The sequence below is a fragment of the Macaca fascicularis genome, chromosome 8, assembly GCF_037993035.2.
Source record: "Macaca fascicularis isolate 582-1 chromosome 8, T2T-MFA8v1.1".
Classification (NCBI taxonomy): Eukaryota; Metazoa; Chordata; class Mammalia; order Primates; family Cercopithecidae; genus Macaca; species Macaca fascicularis.
Genome location: NC_088382.1, coordinates 90,448,721 through 90,465,265, shown reverse-complemented (window position 1 = coordinate 90,465,265; position 16,545 = coordinate 90,448,721). Strand labels below are relative to the sequence as shown.

The following is a 16,545-nucleotide window of genomic DNA, read 5'->3' as shown; positions in this document are numbered from 1 at the left end:
AACCCACTAATTTTGAGCAGAGAGTGCCTCTCGCAAAAAGAACGGCTGTTCCAGAAATAGATCCATCTGTTAAAACTGCTGGGGAGGGCGGTGCTAAGAACAGCAGCTTGGATCAACTGCACGGATTTCATGGTGATGGTACATACAGCATTGTCAGCCAGGGCAGGGAACTGATTGGCCTCATAGAGAAAATTCAGGATAAAGAGGAGTGATATCTAGGCAACTTAGTGACAAGATCTTAGAATAACGTGCCATGTAGTATATAGGCTCTGGAACATTGGAGTTCGAAGGACTTTAGAAATCTTCTAGCCCAGTCTTGATCTTTCCAAGTTAGAGGACTACTCAGTATGTCTAGAAATGTCCAGATGTCCCCAAAGATGAGATGCACTTTTAGAATTCATTGATTGAGAAAACACAGAATGACTAGGGATTTCTGTTAATTCAGAAATCTTTTTGTCGTTTGTTGTTGCTGTTATAGAAATCATTTAAAATCAACTTTACTTAGGTATAATTTTCACATAATAAAATGAACCCATGAACCCATTTTAAGTATACCGTTCAGTGAGTTTTGACTGTCTCTACCTGAGTAATCACCACTCTAACCAAGGCCAGCACTCCTCATACCCCGCTTCAGTCAAAGGCACCACCAAGTCCCAAACAGGCAACCAACCACTGGTATAACTTTCATCACTATAGATTAATGCTGCCTGTTGTAGAATTTCAAGTAAATGGAATTATACAGTGTGTATTTTTGGTATACAAAATACCAAATGTTGGCAACAGGAACTCTCATTTATTGCTGGTAGAAATGTAAAATGGTACAACCACTTTGTAAAACAGTTTGGCAGTTTCTTAGAAAGTTAAATATACACTTACCATATGACCCAGCAATTCCACTCTTAGGTATGTATTTCCCTAAGAGATAAGAAAACACACATCCACAAAAAAACTTGCAGACAAATGTTTATAGCAGCTTTATTCATTATCACCCCAAACTGGAAACAACCCAAATGCCCATCAACAGGTACCTAGATAAACAAATTGTGGTATAATCATACAATGGGATACTTCACCACATAAAAGGGAGCGAACTACAGATACACGAAACAGTGAGTGAATCACAAAAACATTATGCAGAGGGGAAAAAAAGCCAGGCACAATACAGGGTTATTCCATTTATAAAACTTTTGTTAATTTTGTATTCACTTATCACCACAGCATCTATAAACAGCACATGGAGGTGGGAGGTGTTTCATCTGTGCTTGGTATACATTGAATTCACCTGTTACTTTGTATTAACCCCACACACCTTGAAGATCCAAAACCTCTACTCTCATTAGTCCCCTCATCTTACAAATAAATAAATAAATCCCCCAAAAGGTAAGTCAACTTGTATACCGTGTAACCGTGAGGTAACATGGCTGCTTTCCCAATTCAGGAGACCACTGGAACCCCTGCCAGCTTCTAGGAAGTTACTAATTTTAAAATACACTAGTGCATTTACCGATCTTTTGGCATCTGCTGAGGATCTATGTGGACCTCTTGACCCTGAAAGAGCCATTGGAGCCGCTGCCAAGCTGTGTGGGTTTTCACAAGACAAGCTGAGGAAGTTTGTATAATGCAGCCAACTCACCTGCACAGAATAACTCGGCCCTCTCTGGAGAGTCTTGGATGTGTAAGCCCCTGTCCCTGCCCTGCCATTCCAACACCACACATACACACACACACACACACACACACACACACACACACACACACGTCACCATACAAAAAAAAAATACCTGAAGATCCTCTCAGTTACCTCAGAACATGACGTTAACTCCAGGCTGCTGAGTGATAAAGTGATGTTCATGTACTTTCTAGAATATAGCGTTAGTTGGACTTACACATCATATGCATGTTATACAATACTTCGAAATACTTCAAAAATGTTATATAATTCTTCAATGAACTGAAGGTGAGCTTCAACAGTCACCGTATCAATCCTAAGTATCAGTCTGGGTTCTGTCAAGAAAATAGAAGCTACTTCATATATTCTAAGTATGAAATCATCTTTTAAAAACAGGATTGAGGCTTACTATTGGTAGGGCAAGCAGAGAGAAAATCAGGGAAACCTTGGCCAAAGGTCTCAGCCAATAGACCCAAGGCAGTTGTTCCTAGAAACAGTTCAGAAGCTGCTGCAAAGGTGAAAATCTCTGGGAAGTTCTCTCCAACCATGGTGGCCCAGAGCATCAATGTTGAGAAATTCTAAAGAGTTTGTCTGGGAGCTGCTATACATCTCACATCAGGCATATGTGAGATTCCAGGAGTCTGCTCACGACTGCATGGAGCTTCAACTCCTCCTGGGCCTGTTGCAGGTGTTAAATAAGATACACATGTGGAAGTTCCTAGCACAGGACCAGACACAGAGTGGTTCCCAATCTACAGTGGCCTCCCTCTGTTCCCTCTCCTTTATATGAAGAAGACCATTCTGTTAGACTTGAGGTCTTTGCTGACGTTGGTATTCTGCAGAAGTGCTTTCCACTGGGGTAGATTTTCAGCTGTTCTCCATGAGCTGGTGGACATTCCAGCTTTGCAAACATCTGTTAGCTCTGTGAGGAGAAGCCAGGGTAGAAGCACAGATGGGACTGTTTGGATTTGGCTGCTGCAACTCTGCCAGCAGCTTTGCTTGGTTTGGCTTCCTTGGGCAGGCTTGGACCCATGCGGCAATCTGGGCGTTGTTTATTTAGCTATTTTTTCATGTTCTCCTCCTCCCATGGCTTGCTTTTCTTTAGTGTAACAGCAAGTAGTCTGTTTGTAGACAAAGGATTTGTTTCAACTGGATGTAGTTAGGGGACTTTGAAAAGCACTAAACTCCCATTTAAAGAGCCTCATGCTTTGATGCAAGAATGTCTTTGGCCTTTGTAGAGACAAGTCACTTTACAAAGGTGTAGACAGGGTTAGGGGAAATCAGTAGGGGGGTGGTGTAGGACTCCAGGGGCTAACAACATGGAAGGCCATTATTAACCCTAACCCCTAGAGCCTAAAGAGACTCTGCAAGAGAGGAATTTCTACAATCCAGAAGATTTACCAGAACTCTGGAAATATAGCTTTTGGAGAGGTTACCCAACAGAAAGGGTAACTGTTGGAGGAGAAATGTAACCACTGCCCACCTGTGGCCAGGCAGAAGGAGAGAGCCAGGAGGAATCAATACCTTCCTGCTCTCCAGTCTCTCGTGCCTCCCCACCTCCTGCCGGTGCCTCTCATTGGCCAAATCCAACCAGAGGTCTACGAGCCAGAAGCCCTGTTAATGCAGCCTCCTGGGCCCCTGAGCATGGTGCAGAAAAGGCATGGTGTAGACCTGTCAGGTCAAATAGGACAGCTCATCAAGTCCTTTAATAGACATGTAACTTTTCTTTTCACACCAAAGAAGCTTTTCTTACAACTTCATGTTTAAGATTGTTTAATATACAGTCATATGGCATAATTTAACCAATCCCCTATTGTCAACCTTGAGGTTATTTCTTATTTTTATCTAGTGTAAAAATCTGTGTGATGAATATACATGTGTCTTTGCAAGTATTTTGAATTACTGTCTTTGGATAGATTCCTACAAATTGAATTGGCTCAAAGTTATAGGTGTTTCTTAAGCTCTTATTGCCTTAAGCTGTGTTTGCCTTAAGCTGTGTTGCCCTCAAATTTAAAGATGGCCCCTATCTGTGCATGTGTAAACTATGAAGGCAGAGCTCTGACAGTCTGGACTAAAATGAGATCATAAATGTGAGATGAGATATTCAAAAGGAATGTCAAAAGGAAGAGGTGGAGGAGAAAGCAGAACTTTGTTTTGGGAGTGCCGCCTCCCCCAAAACAGTTGATAGTCTTCCCACTATATGTAATTATGTTTCTGAGTCCCTATTTACAACTGCCTTGCAAATCCACAGGAACTTTCTGTATCTCTAGGATGCAACATTGTTTTCTAATCACTTTTGCCAATGACCTGAGTCATTATAAATTAGCAATTTTTCCTGTAGCAGATTTTCCATTGTCTTCTGGTGAACTCAGACTTTCCTCAAGCAGCTACCAGTGTAGGGTATGCAAGACTGGAAGAGAAATGTGTGATATAAAGTGAAGGGAAAACCATCTTATAATTCAATCCTCTCCATGCAGGGCATCACCATGGATGTCCCCTGAGAAGTTAATTTACAGCCAGGTAAGATAAGCAAGAGTTAATCATGCTGAGAAACATTAAATTCTACAGAACAAATCTTTTTGACAAACATGCTTTGAACACAGACAATTCACTAAGTAAATTTTACAAAGTGCTATTTAAATAAATTAAGATGTCTCAAATGTGGCTCATCTCTGAGGGTCCCAAAACACAACCTTTCCGAGATTGAACGTAACAAATATTTATTTAGCCAGACACTGTGAGGCACTGGGATAGAATATAGTCTATCCCCAAAGTGCCTCTTGAAAACCCAGCAAAAGGAAAAAAGGCAAAAGGAGACAAAGTTCATTACATTTCTTATTATCATTACCTAATTTTCTTTGGGCAACGGATTTCTTTGGAGCCTTTTTGCAGGGGTTCAAGGAAGGTGTGTGTATGTGTGAGGAGGAGATAAACAATTGCTGTTGGTAGTTATCCTAATTCCAGGGGACTTAACAGAGGATAATGGTCAGCTTCCTTGGATTCTGGGGGTTTGATGCCTCCAAAATGTGTCATCTACTTGAAGTAACAAATGAAAACTATGGAAAGGAGTTAAACCAATGATATTTATTTTTCTGTAAGGACCAACCTTAACTACTTGTCAGTTTAAAAAACAAATACTTGACATTATTGCAAGGACGAAGAACAGTAATCTTATAAATAGTACTTGTTATGGCACAAAAATACCACTGTGATTATCATATCCTAAAACAATCAGCAATTTGAGGCCTTAAAAAAGTCCCATGATGTAGGAGGAATTTGGCTTTATTTGTCGTACAATACTATTCATTATGAAAGCCTACATCTGACTGACTCATTGGTAAGAGCCATCAGATGACACTGGATAAGTCTTGTAACTTTCTGGAATCTTCTTTCCCACCATGAATATCAGAAATACGGAACTAGTGTCTTATGCTTTGCCCATTCCTTTCCCCGCTCTCTAAGGCAGGGGTCTCCAACTCCCGGGCCTCGGGCCGGTATCAGTCCGCACACAGCCTGTTAGGAACATGACCAAACAGCAGGAGGCGAGTGAGCACTACCGCCTGTGCTCCGCCTCCTGCAGGTCAGCAGCCGCGTTAGATCCTCATGGGAACATGAACCCTATTGTGAACCAGGTTGCGCGCTGCTTATGAGAATCTTAACTAATGCCTGATGGAACAGTTTCATCCCGAAACCATCCTCGCCCAACCTGCGCCACAGTCCGTGGAAAAAATGCCTTCCATGAAACTGGTCCCTGGTGCCAAAAAGATTGGGGACTGCTGTTGTAAGGCAACTATTTTATCCTTCTCAAGTATCCTCAAACTTCGTACACAACCTTCCCTCTTTGTCCTCAGTTCTGACCCCAGTTCCTACCTCACTGAAAAATTAGAAACATTCATACAGGAATGCTTTTTTTTCCCCCTTCTCCACCAAATCAGCAAATTAACTGCATCTGCAGCCACCATCTGGTTTCCCTCCTTTTTCCAGCGGAGAACTGCCCTATCTTGTCCAACGCAGCCCCTCTCCCTGTTCTGTGTATATTGGTGCTGCTCTCCTGACCTTCAGAAGAACCTCATCCTGTCGCTAACCCCTGCTTCTCTACTGCACCATCAGTTTCCCTGTGTTTGCAGTCATTCCCATCAGCATAGAAGCTCACCTTGGTATAACTCATCTTTACAAACCCTCCCTTGACTGCTCATCGGTCAGCAAAATTTCTTGAAAACATTGGCACTTACTCTCTCTGTTTTCCTAAATCCCACTTACTCTCCAGTCCATGCCAATCTGACTTCCATCCACAACACTCTACGAGATTTACCGCTATCTGGGCCACCAGCATCCTCCATATTCCAAATCTGAGGAACACTTCTCAGTCCTTGTTCAACACAGTTGGTCACATCTTCCTTCCTGAGACACTTTCTTCTATTTGTGCTTTTAATATCATGATCTCCTGACCACTTCCCTCTCTGGCTGCTCCTTCTCAATCTCCAACATAAAATATTGGATGCTACAGTGCACCCTAATCATCTCTAACTGCATTTTTGCCTAGATGGTCTCATCCACACCCAAGTTTTAAGTGCTCCTTCAGCTCCTGACCCCAAATTTATATCTCTATCCCTGGCTCTCCCTGATTCCAGGTTCACATATCCGGTGTCCTGCATGCAGTCTCCTTTTGATACATAATAGTCATCTCAAAATTAACATATCCAAAACAGAACCACAACACACCCAGTCATTCAAACCTAAAACATGGAAGTCATCTTTAACACCATCCCTTTTATCATTCCTCATAGTCAACCCAACAGCAAGTATTGTTGGATCTGCCTCCAAAATATGTCTTGGATGTGTCTATTTTTCTCCATCCTCTCTGCCCAAACCCTCTAAGCTACCATCTCTTCTCACCTGTGGTGACTTCATGCAGTGACTCCATGCTGGTGACTTCATTTGTTTTCTATCCCAAAACAGAGTCATATTTAAAAAAAAACAAACAAACAAGTCATGTAGTGTCACTCTCTTCCTTCAGTAACTTCTCTTTTCTTTTAGAAGAAAATCCAAATTCCTTACCTTTATCTGCAAAGCCCCACATGATCTGACCCTGCTTCGCCACTTTATCTCAAACAAATCACTGCCTCCCTCATTTCACTCTCAAAACACCCTCATTCTTTCTGGCCTCCAAGAGCCAAGCTCTTTCTCATTTTCAGGCCTCTGTACTTAACTCTTTGCTATGTCTGGAAAACTCTAGCTCATAGCTTGGCTGGCTCCTTCTCCAACCTTCAGGTCCCAGCTCAAAAGTCACCTTCTACAGGCCTCATGCTATATCTGAAATGGTCATCATATATTATAATTTATGTCTCTCCCCTACTAGAATTTCACTTCCTTGAAAGAAGCCTCGTTTCTTTTTTTGTTCTCTATCCCCAAAACCTAGAATATTCCTTGCTAAATAAATACTTGGTTTAATGAATGAAAGAATGCCATCAGCAAAAAGGTTAGGAATTAATCAAAAAGTGTTTTCATCCATCATGACTTCATTTCCAGACAGATGCTTGGACTGCTGGGTACATGTATTTTTGCTTGAGTCATTGGTTCTCTTACGTGGAAGATATTTTCTACAATATAGCTTCATCATTTGAAAAATGGGCAGAAAGCATTCATAGTGTAAGGAGTTGTTCATTAATATTTGCCATGGTTTGATATGGTTCATTTACCTCCACCAAAATCTCATGTTGGAATTTGATCCTGGTGTAGGGGTGTTGGGAGGTGGGGCCTAGTGGGCGGTGTTTGGGTCATCAGGGTGGATCCCTCTTCAGTGGCGTGGTACCATTCTCATAATGGCGAGTTCTCGCTCTCATGAGACTGGATTGGTTTTTGAGAGAATGGATTAGTTCCCAGGAGAGTGGGTTGTTGTAAAGCCAGAATGCCCCTTAGGTTAGATCCCTCTTGGCATATTCCTGCATCACCTTTGACCTCCACTATGATTTAACTCAACACAAAAACCCTCACCAGAACCTGAGCAGGTGCTGGCGCCATGCTTCATATGCAGCCTGCGGAACCACGAGCTAAATAAACCTCTTTTCTTTATACCCAGCATCAGGTATTCTTTTATGACAACACAAAATGGACTAAGACAGTACTGTTAAATTCTATGCTTTGAGTAAAATAATATTTTGAATTCTGCAGAATTTCTTTTTGTGAACCTAGCAGGTTTGAAGTTGGGATTTAAATCGCCACCTCTGGCGCATCTTATGTTTCATGTGTTTAGATCACTGGCTTAAGAAGGTCACGGAGGCTGAAATTTGTGAACTGCCTCCTTGGAATAAACACAGACTCATAAGGATCATGTACTTAAAGTTTCCTAATTATGTCTTTGCTTCTCCGCATCTCAAAGAGCTTTAGCTCTAGCTCGGTGTAGCTCTAGGTCCTACGCCCGGCACTGCACACTGCAGGGAGAACATCATGGAGCTGGGTGTGTGTGCCCAGGAGCTGCACAAGAAACAGAAAGATTGCTGTGCTGTGAATGCTGGCCACCCAGGCAGAGCCTCTGGGGCACAGTGGGCCACTGGACTCACGAAGCCCATGTGAACAGTGGGTTCCTTCCGTGGTCAGTAATCTGCTCTAGCAGACTGCTGCAATGTGCTACCACACTTGTCCTCTGCTTGCCATGCTTAAGGCAGCCATTCACCAACACATGAGCACTCTTCAATTCTGGAAGCTCCCAAGTACCATTTTTCAATTCAGAAACCTATGGAAAATCTTCAACATGGGGTGGCTGTCCAGATAAATCATCTGGATACTGATTCCATCAGTAATAGCTGATGAGCCGTCTTCTAAATAAGTGAATGATTGCTTCATAGAATCAAGAGTATGATGGTGTGAACCAGAAGTACTTGATTACAGATATTCTAGCAGGCACATAAATCAAGCTACATCAGTTCCATCAGTTTGGGAAAGATGTCACCACTGCTATATGTGTTGGTCAGGTGGGCTGACTGTTGAAACAACCCATTTTTCTCGTGTCAGTAGCTTAACACAATAAAGGTTTGTTTATTCTCATGTCACAATCCAGTCAGGTCAGTGGAGGTTCCAAAGAGGGTGGATGTCTTTGCTCCAAACAGCCCTCTGGGGATCCAGGCTTCTTCCTTCTAATGCAGATGTTCTTAACCTGGAATCCACAGATCCCCAAATGGATACACAGAATCCAGGAGGTCGGTGAACCTGTATGAGGGAAAAAGTGTATCTTTATTTTCACCAACCTCTTAACCATAATTTAACACTTCCTGTAATTATGATTTAAGGCATCAAGGCATAATAATGTTAGCACCACCTGCGACTTTAATACCTACCAAAATCATAGATGTTTCATATCACATTACAATTTAGTAGATATCATGAAATATCATTTATTCATAACACTACTTTAAAATTATGCTAGTTATTTTTTTTTTTTTTTTTTTTTTTTTGAGACGGAGTCTGGCTCTGTCGCCCAGGCTGGAGTGCGGTGGCCGGATCTCAGCTCACTGCAAGCTCCGCCTCCCGGGTTTACGCCATTCTCCTGCCTCAGCCTCCCGAGTAGCTGGGACTACAGGCGCCGCCACCTCGCCCGGCTAGTTTTTTGTATTTTTTAGTAGAGACGGGGTTTCACCGTGTTAGCCAGGATGGCCTCGATCTCCTGACCTCGTGATCCGCCCGTCTCGGCCTCCCAAAGTGCTGGGATTACAGGCTTGAGCCACCGCGCCCGGCCTAAAATTATGCTAGTTATTAGGCCCACTTCAAGGTCTTGTTATTTACTTCGTTAATTAGAGAGTATGTGTATTACAATATTACAAAATTTTTTTAAGTTCAATTTTTACTTTAGATTCGGGGGTACATATGCAGGTTTGTTACGTGATGCTGGGGTTTGGGATACAATTAAGCCTATCACCCAGGTAGTGAACATAGTACCCAATAGATAGTTTTTCAACACTTACCCCCCTCCTTACTTCCCTCCTCTAGTAGTCCCCAATGTCTGTTATTTCCATCTTTATGTCCATGTGTACCCATGGTTTAGCTCCCACTTATAAGTGAGAGCATGCAGTATTTGCTTTTCTCTTTCCACATTAATTCACTTAAGATAATGGCCTCCAGCTGCATCCATTTTGCTGCAAGGGACATAATTTAATTCTTTTTCATGGCTTTATAGTACTCCATGATGTATGTGTAACACGTTTTATTTATTCATTCCACTGACACCTCGGTTGATTCCATGTCTTTGCTGCTGTGAATAGTGCTGCAGTGAACGTACAAGTGCATGGGTCTTTTTGGTAGAATGATTCATTTTCCTTTGGGTATACACCCAGTAATGGGATTGCTGGGTCGAACAGTGGTTCTATTTTTAGTTCTTTGAGAAATCTCCAAACTGCCTTCCACAGTGATTGAACTAATTCACACTCCTGTCAGCAGTATATGTGCATTCTCGTTTCTTTGCAGCCTCGCCAGCATCTGTTATTTTTTGACATTGTGATAATAGCCATTCCGACTGGTGTGAGATGGTATCTCATTGTGGTTTTGATTTGCATTTCTCTGATGATTAGTGATATTGAGCATCTTTTTCCTATTTTTTTTCTTTTTTGGTCACTTGTATGTCTTCTTTGAGAAATGTCGGTTCATGTCCTTTGATCACTTTTTAATGGGGTTACAAAATATTTAATGTTTTTTCTAGCTGTATTTCAGTACACTTGCATTTCTTTATAAATTTGTGTATTTTATTTTAAACATTAAAAACCACTATTCTGAGAAGGATTCATAGGTTTCACCAGACTGCCAAAAGGGTTCATGGCAAACAAAAAATTAAGAACTCTGATCTGGTGGTTTTGCTGTCCCCTAAGACTTTTGTGTCCTTTGCATCTAGCCAGCAGCGCAGGCTGGGAGTGATACTGGGAAGTAGTTTAGGGGCAAGACTTAAAAGGAATGTGTGTCACTTCTCATCCATCAGCCCTAATTCAGTGATGTGATGCCACTTGACTGCAAGGGAGTCGACTGCAAGGGAGTCTGGGAAACGAGGTCTAGCTGTGTACCCAGCAGGAAAAGGAAATGGGGCTTGGTGAACACATGGAAGTGACTGTCACCATACCCAAGGGAACAGTCAGCAAAGAGATGGCATCCCAATGACAAGGGACCTCCCTGGAGAAAACTCACTTTTTATAAAATTTAGGACACACAATCATAATAATCCTGTAATAGCTGCTGTTGGTTGAATGGTTATTCCTGTCAGCATTCTGCTAAGTGATTCACTTCCATGACGTCATTTAATCCTCATAATAATGCTGTGAAACAGGTACTATTATTATTCCTATTTTATAAATAAGAGCACGAAGAACTTGAGAAATAAGCCTAAAATCAGTGCTATCAATCATGGCACTGGACTGTTTTGGAAAATATTGCCCCAGCCTGGGCAACATGGCAAAACCCTGTCTTTACCAAAAATGCAAAAAATTAGCTAGGCATGGTGGCATGTACCTGTGGTCCCAGCTACTTGGTTGGGAGGCTAAGGTGGGAGGATTGCTTGAGCCCAGAAGGCAGAGGCTGCAGTGATCCAAGAGTGTGCCACTGCACTCCAGCCTGGGTGACAGAGTGGGACCCTATGTCCGAAAAAAAAGGAAAAGAAAATACTGCAACCCTTGTTGAAGAGGTGGAATTTTGTACTGGTGGAGGGGATGGTTTCTGGAGCCAGAGTCCCTGGATTCATATTTCAACTTTGCCAGTAGCTGGTTCATTGACTGGACACTTTTTACTGGAGCTTTCTATGCATCTGTAAAATGGAGATTAATATTAGTATCTGTCTTTTAGGATTAAAGGAAATAAACACTTAAGACAGCACCTAGCACACAGTAAGTGCTCAGTGAATGTTATCCACTGTTTAGACAGCCGAAATGGCCCTGTGACTACCTTGATGAACATGATCTGAAATATTCCAGCAGAGCTCATTTCTCATGAAGGATACGAGGAATTAACTGAGGTCACCAAGATACTCACAAACCTAAGGGTGCCTAAAACAGTGTCCTGAGTTATAGTCACGAGACTGGGTATGCTGTTAACTTTTCTAATGAAGGAAAAAAATATGTTGGGATGACAGAAAGAAAATGTTGTTAGAAAATAGTTTCCATTTTAATACCACTCTCTCCCCTTTACAGAATTCCATGAAGGTGATGTTCAAATGCCTCTGGAAAAACTGTGGGAAGGTGCTGAGTACTGCGGCAGGTATCCAGAAACACATCCGGACCATCCATCTGGGGTAAGGCAGCCCACTCTTCAGGGATGTAGCCTCCATCTGCTCAGTCTAAGGCCACCCGCACTCAGAAATTGTGCACCACAGTGTGCCTTAAAGGTTCTGGACACTGGGCTGACTTGGTCTTCCTAATTTCTAGAGAGATGGCCACTGTAGATCATCTAAGCCAATATGGCACAGTGGAAAGAACAAGGATGTAACATCTTAGAGCCTCTTTAGTTCACTTTACTGAGTCACTTTAGGCAAGTTGCTGCCCAGAGCCACAGTTTCTTATGGACATTTATAATAATGTCAGCTCTTCAGGGTCAAGTGTGAGTGCCAAAGATAAAATATATGTGAGACAGACTTGTAAAGTACAAAACACTAGAGTAACCTGGAATCTGTTATTGGACTTCAAGGGGTCCTTGAACCCACTGAAATTACCTGTGGAATGAAATGTACATTTACTTTTCAGTGGAGAGTATTCATGACTTTAAGCCTCACAGGCATATATAGCCTAAAAAGGGTTCAAGAACCACCACACCAATCGATGCTGCTGTTGCTTATTCTTATGATGCCTGATCATCTGGCTCAGTCACTTTCTGTTGCTCAAATAAGCTGTTTATTTGTAAAATGCATAATTTTCCTCATATTATATAACAACCTTCTAAAGGAAAGATAAAATGAAGGGTTAGGAGCCACAGCAGTTACAGGTCACCCCAGGGGGGCAGTGGTATTCCATTAGTCCTGTGCTTTTTGCCCTGAGTCTATCTCATCCAGGGATCTGAGATTTAGAAGGGACCTTGAGAGGCTGTAAGTCACAACCAGTGTTCATCAGGCAAGCACAAATGCACAGCCAGGCTCCTGTGTGCTTGGACACAGAGGAGTCCTTTCCACAAGATAAGTGCAGAGAAATAAATACAGTAGTCACTTTACCCAGCAAGGGATACATTTAGAAAATGCATCATGCCCAACAAGTGGTATAGGCAGAAGGTGAAAATAGCTTCTAAGGTGATATTGCTAATCTTTGAGGGTGGCTCCATAGTGACCATGGAGAGAAACAGGGATCTAGCTCTGTAATCATCCAGGCTGATGTTTGGGGACACACCAGAGCCTTCCAGAGCATATTACCCATAGGTCAACAGGCACTGGAGATATGGCCCTGTAAGGCTTCCCTGACCAGAGTCTACCTTATGTGTAAGAAATACCAGTTGAAATACCTCAGGGCAGAACACCCCCCTTCTGTTCCTCAAGCCTTCAGGGAAGGAAATCCTGCAGTGTCTCCCCTGAAATCTCATTGTCAAGACAATTCACAATGGAAGCAGCTTTTTAAAGGTTTAGAAAGAACTTCCCAAAGCTAGAGCCAGGAGGTAGGATATTTGTTTTAAAGTCTGTCTGCCCAGAAAATTGAGCCCTATTCAGTCCCATCAGAAGCATATGCTGTTTATATGTATTTATAGACCCCAGAATTGGTATCACATGTTAGTCCTGTGAGCTCCTGGGGTGCTCGCACAGTGGGTGGAATCCAAAATGCAGCCACTTTGCTTTCCTAGGATCCCCTTTTTCCTGATGTGCTTTTAGAACTTCCCTGGTGAATTATGGTTCATAGCCCTGCCAGGCACCATACAGGAATGGGCCTGGGTTAGCAGGACTCTGAGGCCAATCTATACTTATGAAGCCCAGTGCCTGTGCTCTCTCATGCACTGGGAGAGAGAACACACCTTTGCCTTGATCCATGAACTCAATTACATGGCTGTAGGATGATGGGGAATTTTTAATGAGTATTGGCTGGTGAGGGGATGAAGAGGGAAACATGTCAAAGCCGGAAGAAAATATGCCCTCACCTCTGATGTATCTGCAGTACACGCCGTACCTGTATAAAAAGCACACCACTTTTCTCTTAAATCTCACTCCATTCTTGTACACCAGGGGCTGGTCCTGATTTATCCCCACGTGGGACACACAATGTCCCCCAGGCCTGTGTGTCTATTAGCAGCACGTGGCAGCCAGCAGCAACTCAACCTGCCTTTAACTGGAAAGGAAGTGGGGACAGGAATAGAACAGATGCACGTTCTTCTTCCCACTCTGTGGGGTCTTTAGTGGTATGCTGGTCACAAGGCCAAGCCCAGCCAGACCTGATATGGTGCAAAGACACCTCCCCAGGCGCCTCAGCCTGGGAGCTCAGGGGAAATGGAGCTAGGCTAGGACAAGCCACTGACTTGAACAAACAGGCTTGTGAAGAGGTGAGGCCTGGATTTTTATGTTAGGTTCTATGCAGGGCTCATTATTGGAGAAAAGGTATGTTCTGAGTCAGTGATCTGCTGTTGCTGCAGTGAGGGGATACCCACGGCCTCTGCCCAGCCATCCTGGAAAGCCAGGTTTCTAGAGAAGGGAAGCACCACTTCTCTACAAACTCACAAATCATCTAATAAACATTTTCTGACATTATGGAGAGTTATTTTATTTTACTCAAAACTTTCTGTGGAAAAGTACAATGTGCTATGTTTCAGGGAAGGGAACTTTGAAAACACCTAAGAAGCTACTTTTCCTGGTGACGGTGAAAATTGAGACCTTCTAACATCGTCTTTGTTTTTATTTAATAAGCACTTTACATAGTGTTTATATTGTGTCAGGTCTGATTCTAAGCACCCTATATTTATTAGCTTAATCATCACAATAATCTGGTGCTATAATTAATGGTCCCCATTTTATAAGTGGGGAAACTGAGGAACGGAGCTGTCTGTAGGCCACCAAAATCATGCACACAACTAGAATGTGTAGGAGTCAGGGTTTGAACCTAGGAAGTCTAACCCCAGAACCCATTCTCTTAATCACTGTGCTACAACAACCTCAGCTCCATTCATTCACTCATTCATTCAGGCAACATTTACTAGGTACCTACCCTCCGCCAAATACACCAATATGTGTGGAGTGACATATGATAAAACACATCCCTAGAGAATCAGTCATAGCGAGGCGACAAAGAGGTTTAAAAAAATACAGACAGGTAGCCAGTGATTAACAAAACAGATGAGTAAACACACTTCAGAGGGAGCACAGAGCACTAACAGTTAGGAGTGAAGTTCTAACTCCCAACCTTCAGAATACACCCAGGACTTAACGTCTCCGCCCTTGCACTGCTCGCCTGCCCTGCTCATCTGGAATATTGCTGACAACAGCTCCTCGGTGGCCTCTGCTTTTGCTCTTGTCTTCCTGTCCTCTATTTCCCAGACAGTATCTACAGTGATCCTTTTAAAATTAAGTTAGAGTTCTGAAAACACCCAGTGGCTTCCACCACATTCGGAATGCAAGCCAAAGCCGTCGCCGTGGGCTACAGGCCCTGAATGACCTTGCCTCTGCCGTGTTCTCACTCCTCCCGTGTTCTCACTCCTCCCCCGTCACTCCCTGGTGTCCTGAGCTCCAGCCTCTGGCCTCTTTGCAAGGCCGCCCACCTGAGAGCTCTGTGTCACTCCTCCCTGGTGTGTTCTCACTGTGGGTGCCAGCATGGTGTCTCCCTCACTTCCTCTAGGCAGGTCTCTACTCAAACGTCGCCTCCTCAGAGAGCTTTCCTCTGGCCACTCTATTTAAAATAGTGCCCCCGTCACTAATCCTCCTTAACAACAGTGTTAGGCTGCTGAATTTTTCTTTCTGAGACTTAGTAACACCTGATGTATTAAATATCTATTTCTTTTTTAATTATTTTTTAATTTTTTAAATCTCTGTTGTCATAGATTGAATGGGAGTACAAGGTGCAGTTTCGTTGCATGGCTGTGTTGCACAGTGATAAAGCCTGGGCTTTTAGTGCAGCCAGCATCCGAATAGTGAAAGTGGTACCCCTTAGGTCATTTCTCATCCCTCACCTCCCTCCCACCCTCCCCCTTTCGAAGTCTCTAATGTCTATTATTTCACTTTCTGTGTCCATGTATACACATTATTTAGCTCCCACTTAATAAATATCTATTTCTTTAGGGGTTTCTTGTCTGCCTGTAAGTTCCCACTGTAAGTTCCATCAGGGCGGAGTCTATATTTTATTTACTGTGTTATCAGGAGACCCTGGAACAGTGCCTGAACATACTAGATTCTGAATAAATCACTGTTGAATAATTGACTGAATGAGTGAATGAATGAATGAATGGATGAATTGCTTTACAACATCAAGGAAGGGTTCCCTGGAAGTGAACCGTTGAACTGAGTGCTGCAGGATAAGGAAGAGTTTGCAAGGCAAACAAGAGGGAGGAAAAGCATTCCAGACGGAGGGGAAACGCATGTGCAAGATTTCGAGGCAAGAAAACAGATTGGCTTAGTATGATTGTTTTGCTCTCTTTTGCATTAGGCGCGTTGGAGACTCCGACTACAGTGATGGAGAAGAGGACTTTTACTACACTGAGATCAAGCTCAACACAGACTCAGTGGCAGATGGGCTGAGCAGCCTGGCCCCGGTCTCACCTTCCCAGTCCCTGGCTTCACCTCCTACTTTCCCCATCCCAGATTCAAGCCGAACAGAAACTCCTTGTGCCAAAACAGAGACTAAGTTGATGACGCCCTTGAGCCGCTCAGCTCCCACCACCCTCTACCTCGTGCACACTGATCATGCTTACCAGGTGACTTGCAGGGGGCTGTGAGAGCAATCACTTTGACCTTG

General features: G+C 43.1%; 1 protein-coding gene across 3 annotated transcripts in view; it reads left to right on the top strand.

Annotated features, from left to right (window-relative positions):
* ZNF704 (zinc finger protein 704) overlaps nt 1–16,545 on the top strand; it is a 252,153-nt gene that overhangs the window by 205,987 nt on the left and 29,621 nt on the right. For all 3 annotated transcript variants that reach the window (XM_045398430.3, XM_073999048.1, XM_065519395.2), the window contains 2 exons: nt 11,830–11,930; nt 16,237–16,504. In XM_045398430.3, coding sequence (XP_045254365.1) covers nt 11,830–11,930; nt 16,237–16,504 — 369 coding nt within the window. The remainder of the gene's footprint in view (nt 1–11,829; nt 11,931–16,236; nt 16,505–16,545) is intronic.